Source organism: Solanum stenotomum, chromosome 4 (genome assembly GCF_019186545.1).
Source record: "Solanum stenotomum isolate F172 chromosome 4, ASM1918654v1, whole genome shotgun sequence".
Lineage (NCBI taxonomy): Eukaryota > Viridiplantae > Streptophyta > Magnoliopsida > Solanales > Solanaceae > Solanum > Solanum stenotomum.
This window is the reverse complement of record NC_064285.1, coordinates 2,031,704-2,041,756: the sequence shown is the minus strand read 5'-3', so window position 1 is coordinate 2,041,756 and position 10,053 is coordinate 2,031,704. Positions and strand designations below refer to the sequence as shown.

Here is a 10,053-nt window from a genome sequence, read left to right as displayed (position 1 = left end):
ACTGGTTGGCCAGTGAACTTCTTCTACCCCTTTAAGATACAGGATAGTTAGTCTCTGACAAAATAGTAGCTGACATAGGAAAAGTTGGAGAAGGAGGCATTCATTCCGACATTTGTAAAGTATAGGTGGGTTTGGCTTGAAGACTCAAGTAGAATTTGACTCAATAATAAGGCACTAGACTTAATCTTTTGATTACTAATATATATTCTTCCCTACAGATGCCAAATTGATATATCGTTGATTAATGAGAAAGCTATGTCCATCTACTATTGCCTACCATTTTATCATCCATTGGGGTTTTGCCCAACCATGTACTAAGTGGCACCACCTATAGTGTGTCAATGATAAAAAGAATGACTAAAGTTGGTAGGTAAATCTACTAATGGAATTTTCTGTCTTATTTCAGGTAACACTTTCCGTATTACTTATTGCTGCCGGAGTTCTTATCGCAGCTCTTGGAGATTTTTCCTTTGATCTTTTTGGATACAGTTTGGCCTTTATTTCTGTTTTCTTCCAGGTCTTGCCTTGTTTTTATCATTTAGTGCTTTTTGTTGCATGTATCTCTTCACTTATTGAGATTAAATTATAATTCCATCTTAGTTACATACCCTTGTTTCATTTGCAGACCATGTACCTTGTGTTGGTTGAGAAGTCAGGAGCAGAGGATGGGCTTTCGTCGATTGAGATCATGTTTTACAACAGTTTCTTATCTTTGCCATTTCTGCTATTCCTCATCATAGCCACAGGAGAATTTCCAAATTCTTTATCTCTTTTATTTGCAAAGGTTAGTTTCTTTGCTATATTCAGTATAGTCAACATCGTCCTTTATTGATACTAAGAAGCAAATTAGGTGGTAGTTACTGCTTGAGTAGTGCTGGACAATTTTTGAGTTATCATTGCCTTTTGTTGTCAAACAAGTTAAAGAGAAAAGGCAAACGTAAAGGGAGATAATACAGAAGCATGTATCAATAAATTAGAATGATCAATGAAAGCTAAAATGAAGTATGAGACAAGTATTTCAGATCCCAACGGAGGAAAAAAAAGACTAGATAGTTTCTTACATTATGTCTAAGCTTTGGTGGGCAGTTGCTCAGCATATGTGCATGTACGAGGTAGTGGGTACACGGTGGATTAGGTAAGGTGTGTGCATTGATTCAGACACCCCTGTTACAAAATTAGAAAATTGAATAATTGCCAACTTGTAGGAATTAGGATATATAAATTAATCATTCAACATATACTTTCTTTTCTGAAATGAATTAACTATACTTTTCTTAGTTGAGATCTGCTATATGAATCCTCTATACTTGTGTATCCTAATACTTAAAGTTTAGAGGTTCGCTGAAGAGTCTTTAAGTTAAGAAGAGAGGAGCATAATAGAAGAAGGAACTCTCATACTACAAGAAGAAGAGAAAGAGTCATTGTTTAGATAATGAAAAGAAAAAATAAATCAAAAGAAGTAGATAAAAAAAAATGTAGTAGCCGCACAGGCGTTTCAAACATGAAGGTGGAGGAAAGGAAACAACAAGAAAGAGAACGCTGAAACATACTATGGATAGGAGTCCTAGTAATCAAATAGAAAAGGGTACTAGTTTTTCCTCCTTCTTTATCATCTATAAAGTTTATTCAAATAAATGAATACTCCATGGATCTGCGCTGGATGATCATTTTTCGTTAGAGATTGAATTGAGCTGAGTTTGTGCAGAAGTTTATTTACACTAGTGAGATATGCTTCACCTGGGCATTTTCACTTGTGTGTGTGACTGTGTTTTAATTTATGTGTCGACTCTTCCTTTCATCTGCAAAATCTGGAAAAGAAATTATTCGTTTCATTAGAATTTCAGATCACAATTTCGAATGGAAAAAATTGAATCTTCCCTTGGCTAATGTACTAGTTGAAGTCTATCTTTATCCTTTCTGAATGCTTATTGAAATTTTGTGGTTCTAAACTCGCCTTTTTCCCCCATGAACAGAGTAGTTCAATATCATTTCTTGCAATTCTTATTCTTTCATTGGTGATGGGCATCATCTTGAACTATACGATGTTCTTGTGCACCATTGTTAACTCGGCTTTAACTACCACAATTGTCGGAGTCCTCAAGGGAGTTGGATCTACGGTATGTGTACATCTTAAATCTTTCTTTCATTTCTTCAACTACCACGATTGTCGGAGTCCTACATTTCACTTCAAAATTCCCCCTTTTCATTCACAGACACTTGGATTTGTCCTGTTGGGAGGAGTAGAAGTACATGCTTTGAATGTCACTGGTTTAGTGATCAACACAGCTGGTGGTGTGTGGTATTCATTAGCCAAATATCAACAGAAGAAGAGCAAATTACCCAAGATAATGTCCGATATCGATAGTCATCGTAAATAAAAAGATTACAAGTTGGTTCCATAGAGTTCAATATTTATAATTTTCTTCCTTCACAAGTTGTGAAGAGGAAACTACAAGTTACAATCACCATGGATTTTGTTTACAATCAATTTGATAGTACCTTAAACATGTACTTGTTGTTTACATGTTGTTTACATGTAAACATTTAAAATGTTGTATAACTCTTTTTGTCTTGAAATGTTAGAGTATTTCTTTTCATCTGTCTAAATCTTGGTCGTGCATTTACTTCAAAAGAAACTTGTCTAAACCTACCTAAGGTAGTTGAGGTCGGGTTATTAATGTTAGGTGGATCCAGAAAAGGGGTGGTTTTAGTTATTATCTCGAAATGATTTGTATATATATTTCCTATAGACCTTGGTAGGTAGCGTTGTATCGTACTTCTATTAGGTGAGATATTATAGGTATCTGATAAAATAATCAAGCAAGCTTTGTTCAAACATCACTATTGTTGCACAAAACATGAAAAGGAAAAATAAACATATGTTATATACCAATTACCAGCTTTCCTTACTCCATTGAGAATGACCAAAGATTTTTTCTAGATGACAAAGACTTGAAAAAAGTTATAGTAAGCAAAATCATACGAAAAGAAAAAGGGGTATGAGTTAACCATAATGGATGCATCGGAGGGACGTTAAGTGGTTGATATTATCCCTCTCGGACTAGAACTTCTTGTTATCGAGGACGAATCTTATCAGTAATGGTTATCATGGGATGGATAAAATTCCTCTATTCTTAATCAAAAGTTTCTAGTTTGAGTTTTAGCAATGATTTTTTTTTTGTAGGACATGCTTCTCCTCTTTTAATTCTCTTTATGCGGCGTGACTTTAGATTAATCGAGCTCCAGAGAGTACCCGATATTGAGTGGGAAACGAAAAAACTCCACACGTATATGCGTAGGAAAAGATATATAGTTTTTCAACATATTTCATTTTCTATTGTTGTTTGACAAAAAGATATATGGTCTAGTCATAATAAATATCTATGTTCTAACCTTAGTCACTTCAAAGTCCATATCAAAATATTTCATATTTTCACATGAAAATTATTTAGACTCATTTGTCTAAGTTTAAGTGAGCAATTATATGGTATTTATGTCGGTGGAAGACAATAAAAATTATTTAAAATAATTAAAGTACGTATAAATTGACTCAAACATGGTCGATGTTTACTAAATAATAGGTATTTGGTGTACGCTAAGTTATTCCGTACTTATATATTAGTTAGAGATAATAGATATCCGATAAAATAGTTAACGTCAGTCCGATTATATTATCTAAGAAGAAAAAAAAGAAGAATGAGGTTGTAAATCCTTTGCCTTTAGATAGGTCATACTCTATTCATGTTGAACATAACATGAAGTGGAAAAACACATTTACTAAACTTTTGTTTTTATTTTATTTAAAATGACCAAAGACTTTTTCTTTTTAAGGTGACCAATGACTTGAACTAAATAAATAAAATCAGTAAGAGTTATCGATTTATCGTGTGATGAATATGATTTCTTCGTTCTCAACTAGATATGTCATATTTTAGCCTTACAAATGGAAAAAAAAGATGATAAGAAATGCTTCTCTCATTTTATTTTATTTTTTTGGTTTTCCATCCGGTGTCCGAGCCCACATTAGATCCCCGACTAAATTCAGATAGCGCACTGCAAGACCCATTCAGGGGTGACGCTCCCAACAAAATTTTTTCCATGCTCAGGGCTCAAACCCGAGGCCTCTGGTTAAGGGTGAAACAGTCTCACCACTGCACCACAACTCATGTTGATTAAAATACTTCTCTCATTTTAATTAGCCTTACATGGGTGATTTCAGATTAATCGAACTATAAAGTGAGTATCGAATATTGATCGACAAAAACAAAAAAATCATATATTATACGCGTAGGAAAAGGTCGTTTTCCATCCAATATCATTTGTCATTTGTTGTTTTTATAAAGATTTATTGACCAAAGTCATGATAGTAGACTCAGTCTAATTTCAATTTTCTAACTTCTAACCTTAGTTTCTTCAAAGTTGGTCATGTCAAATATGTTCCTTGACTACTTTATGTTTTTTTCCACGTAAACTACATTTTCAACCTAATTTCTTCGCTATTATATTTATTTTATATATTTCATCTGATGTATTTTATTTAAATAATTTTTTTTTTATCGAAATCATCTTTATACCTTTATAAAGTAGGAATAAGATCGTGTATTGTTATATCACCTTCTCAAATCTCACTAAATATGTTATTATTGTTATAAGCTTTTTTTAAAAAATCATGCATATATATATTTGTTATCTTTATTTATTTTTCTTCATATTTTCAAGTGAAAACAAAGATTACTCCTACATAATCTTAGTTGTACAAGTATATATTAGAAGATATTAACAAAGAACCTTTGATTAATTTAGTTTTTGTAAAAAAATCTTGTTCGTTCCAAATAATCTAGTGAAACTTAATTAAAAATTAAGAACATTGAATTTTTTATGCCTAAATTTTAATAAGCAAATATATATTATTAGAAGATAATAACAAAGATGGGATCAAAGTAAATATGAATTGACTCAAATATCATTATTAACTAAAAATAATTACTCTTATATATTAGAAGATATTAACAAATTAATTTTTTTATAAAAGAATCTTGTTTGTTACAATAATCTACTAAAAACTATAAAGTGAAACCTAAAACCTAACAACATTAAATTTTTCATGCCTAAATATTAATAGGCAAATATATATTATTAGAAGATAATAACAAAGATCGAATCAAAGTAAATACAAATGGACTCGAATATCATTATTATAACTAAAAATAATTACTCTTATATAATGTTAGTGGTACAATATGGTTGATGTTTTCCAGAATTAATCAAAGGTCAAGGTCAACTCTTATTAGTGAATCTCAGCCGTCCAACCTCACTTCAGGTAATGGACGGTCAGGATGTTAGATTAAGCAGTTACCGGCCATAGCCGGTTAACAAAAAAGGTAGTCAACGAATAGGCAAAAAGCAAATACGTTTCCATATGGTTTTCCACAAAGAGTCAGCTTTAGTAAGTATGGCATTATTTAATTAAGGGAAAAATGACAAATATATCCTCGAATTATCGTAAATAGTATGTAGATATTTTTTATCATATTTTTGAGATATTAGTGCCTTTGTCGTAAAAAACTAGAGCATATATATATACCATTTATACTAACGGACATAAGATTGCACCACGTCTTCCGTTAGAGTGAAGGATATATATACTCTAGTTTTTGAACGACAAAAATAGCAATATTTCAAAAGTATGACGGAGAGTATTTGCATACCACTTACGGTAGTTCAGAAGTATATTTGCCCTTTGAATAATAATAATAATAATAACAATGTCAAATGTAGCTTCGTGTATTGTTTCTTAATTAGAAGAAAAGTACAAATAAGTCAAATCGTTTAAAGATTTTATTCTCTTCTTTGATACCTTTTTTAAGTTTTCATTAGGTTAATTTTGGGCTTTCGATTAATTTAGATTTACATGGTATGAAATTAATTAAAAAGAAAAATAATTTTATTATGATATTTTTTTCATTTTCAAGACTTGAAGTATAAGATCTTTAAATAAGAGTTGAGCATCCTGTTCATCCGACTAGAGAGTTAAATGAGAAAGTTAAGTTGAATTTAAGTTGTATCAAAATGGACTGAGTTAATAAATGAATTATAATATGGACCGAATAAACTAGATCAAACCGGTTAAATAATGTGTCATGGGCTAACTGTCGAGTTTTTATCAAATTTTATTTTAATCACAGTTACAAATATCATATGAATGATATATATGGGCCCAACATATAGAATGATTGAATTGGATAAATCAAAATAGAATGATTTAACAAATAAGTGTGTTGTTAATCAGGCTAAACTTGAATGGCTCGTATGAATAACATTTTTGGAAAGTTAACATATATATTTTGCTAAGTGTCCAAACAATAATTAAATTCGTTAGTTAAATATACACTAATTATATACACTATTTTGTGTGTTTATTTATATAAAAATAAATATTTGTTGATTATTATTTGATGAACGATTGTAAAAGTTATCTTTCATATTTTTATGAGCTAATTTTATCATATGAATCCGACCATGGCACTTGTTGATCTCTCATTTGATACCTAAAATATTAGTACTACCTTTGTTACCTATTATAATATATATATAATACATACAAGTGGGGGCTTACATTTTAATATTATGATCTTGTTTAGTCAATGATCCTAGGAATCATTTCCAAGTGGATAAAAAGCAAAAAAACAAGTAATTATAATTTTTAATTGATTATTGGATCCCAGCAACCCTTATTTTATCTCTTGAAGATTTTTTGTGATTTTTTTGCAACATGTTGGATATATATGCTTTATTTGCAATAATCTTTTTATCCATGTATATTTTAAAATTATTAGATTGATTTTGCATCAATATTATATATGGTTCAACAAATTTAACTCTAAGATTATAACATATTAGAGACTTTATAGCCTTGTTGCATCCAACTTGGTCCAACCAATTTTTTTTTATTAGAAAGATATTGTTTTAAATTTATTTGGTACTTAATTCTACTTCTTGGAATATAATAATGCTTCTGGCAGACTATAGTAAATGGTATGATGAAGATACAAGAAATGTTTAAACTTAAAATTGCTTATTTTGTTCAATTAATATATGACAAGACAATAATCTAATCATACTAATTAATTATGAATGTTTTATCTTATAGAGTGGAAATTTCAGACACAAATCTAAATAAGTCAAATCTCAAAATGAATATCAATTATCGAGCGAAGATAAAAAAAAATCGTAACTATGAATGCGACATAGTGATATCATTAAGAGTTCCCATCCTTTTATTTGTGAAATAATCAATGTCTCAACATTGATCATTGCAAAATAATAAAGTATGAGATAAGTTTCGAAATGTGAAAATTGTTCCAACGATTATATTTTGATCAAAAAGAGGTCTGAAATTATTTTTGGAATTTAGAGATTTGTCTTTTAAAATAATCACGTTGGTATGTGAACAAAAATTGTTAAAAGATAAATAAAAATGGACATATACTTATAATCTAATGTAATATGTTTTACTTTTTGGATAGCAAATTAAAAATCATTTTATTCAGGGGAATGTACTTGGACTAAATTTAATTTCAAAAACGAATCTAATTAATTATTGGAGGAAAATGAACCTTGAACTTTAACTTTTAAAAAATGTACTTGATTAATTAGGGATAATGGATCTCTAACTTTGCATTTTTCACTCATTAACAGAAATACCAAAAAAAAAAGAGAACATTCTAACTCCAATTTTATATTAGTTGTTAAAATAAATAAAAATTGCCAAAAATAAAATAAAATGGACATTATAATTTAATGTAATATCCTTACATAACCCCCCCTCCCCCCCACCCCCCGGGACCAATTATACATAACAAATATCTTCTGTTTGTTAATCTAACATTACTCTTAGATTGCATAATATAGCTTTCAAGTTTAATCAAATTTTAGTAATTTAATAGATGATCAAATGACTCCTAAAATATCAATATCTAATGTGGTCCATTTATGATAAAATTCTTGATAAAATGCTTTATAGAATCGTAGGCTTTTATATAAATACATAATCATACCAAATGATTATAGTAGGTTATAATTTTTATTAAAATAAATTCAAAAATATCATATCGTATCAATTTTTTAAATTCTTTTTTTGCTTTAGAGTGATAGAAACGACTACAAGCTAATAGGTAAATAACACCCAAAGTCTAATTTCTTAAACTTATTACATCCTATAAAAATTAAATTAATTGTAACATCAATCTTTAATAGAAAACTACAATGTATTAAGTATTTTTTTTCTCTTGTATGATTTAATTTTTCTTGTTGGATACTCAATTTTGTAGCACATGTTCCCAAATTTTTGATTAATCAATATCTTTTTCACTCGTATGATTTATATTTCTCTAGTGTTTGCTCAATATATTATAACAATGATATAAATATATGAATTTTTATTTTTTTTCATTCTTTACGTTCTTTGATTCATCGTCTTTTAAATAATAAAAATGACTAGAGAACTTTTTTGCCAAATACTTGCAAGTATACTATAGTATCATATTATTACTTCTACTTGCAACCTTACGTGATGTTTCCAAATCATCAAAAAATAATTGAATCGCACCAAAATTGAAGAGAAATCTAATTGATTTCAACGATATCAAAAAGTTTAATTTAATTATACAATATTGAATTACAAATAATTTAACGTGGTAAACTTTTTTACAAAATAAATAGACGAATTAAACCATTGACAAACTGAACCGAAAATCGAGTCAAACTGGAAAAAAAATCTGACTAGCGGTTTGGTTTGACTTGATTTGGTATTGGAAAAAAAAACCCGACTATATTTGGGTTGGTTCGATTTTAACTAAAAAAAAATCAACCCTAGACCAAACCAACCCGACATTATACATGTAATTTTAAAATTTTATTTTATACATAAAAATATTTACTTTGATATAATTTTAAAATATTTCTTATACTATTTCATAGTTTTTATCTTTTAATATATTATTTAAAGTTTAAAACTTAGAATTCGGAATGGTCCAATAAAGATTATAGTTCATAGATGTTGATAATTATAATAAAATTTAAATCAAAATCAAATTAATACTAATGCAAAAAGAAAATCAATTCAACATTAAGAATGACAATAATATTGAATATTTGTTCTTTAGTTTTACATTGGTTTAGACAATTAAAATACATAATCTAATTTTAATTTTCCTTAAATATTTAGTAATGTAACTAATACTTATTAAACTTATAATTTTAGCATGATTTAATACTTTTAAATTATGATCATTTTCATTATGACTTTGCAATATTTATTTTATATGATGATTTCATTATTATTTTTTATTGAATATTTTTGTGTCATCAGTACTCATCTCATATTTTGTGTTATTTTTTAAAGAAACACCTTAGATAATTATATTTTGGTTGGACTAAAGAAATATTTTGGAGCACAAGTTAATTATATGTTTGTATGCAAACTTTACCGAAAAAATCCAAAAATCTAAAAAAATCCGAAGTTTATTATTTTAGTTTGATTTATAAATTTAAAAATTCGACACAATGGTTTGGTTCGGTATTTGAAAAACCCGAACCAACCCGAGGTTGAAAAACCAGAAAAAAATCAAATTTTATTAGTTTGGTTTAGTTTATAAATTTAAAAATTTTACACAAATAATTTGGTTTGACATTTGAAAAATCCGAACCAATCCGGTCACATACCCCTAGACACTCCTTATAATATGTATACACAAGTTTTTGAGTAAATATTATACACATCAATCATATAATACTCTTAGGGGTCGTTTGGTAGAGTGTATTAGGAAAAATAACGCATGCATTAGCACTGTGTATTACTAGTACCTTGTTTGGTACTCTTTTCCAACCTATGTATAACTAATGCTTGCATTAGTTATACACTCTATTGTGTATTAAAGTGTGTATTGCTAATACCATAGATTTCTAGGTATTAGCAATGCAATGGTTTTAATGCATGCATTAGATTAACTAATGACAAAACTACCCTCTATTAATAATAATAATAATAATAAT

General features: G+C 28.6%; 1 protein-coding gene across 2 annotated transcripts in view; it reads left to right on the top strand.

Annotated features, from left to right (window-relative positions):
• LOC125862943 (UDP-galactose/UDP-glucose transporter 7) overlaps window positions 1-2,677 on the top strand; it is a 6,430-nt gene extending 3,753 nt beyond the window's left edge. For both annotated transcript variants that reach the window (XM_049543067.1, XM_049543066.1), the window contains exons 5-8: window positions 407-517; window positions 626-784; window positions 1,974-2,117; window positions 2,214-2,677. In XM_049543067.1, the coding sequence (XP_049399024.1) occupies window positions 407-517; window positions 626-784; window positions 1,974-2,117; window positions 2,214-2,378 (579 nt within the window). In that variant the 3' untranslated portion in view covers window positions 2,379-2,677. The remainder of the gene's footprint in view (window positions 1-406; window positions 518-625; window positions 785-1,973; window positions 2,118-2,213) is intronic.
• Window positions 2,678-10,053: the final 7,376 nt, after the last annotated feature.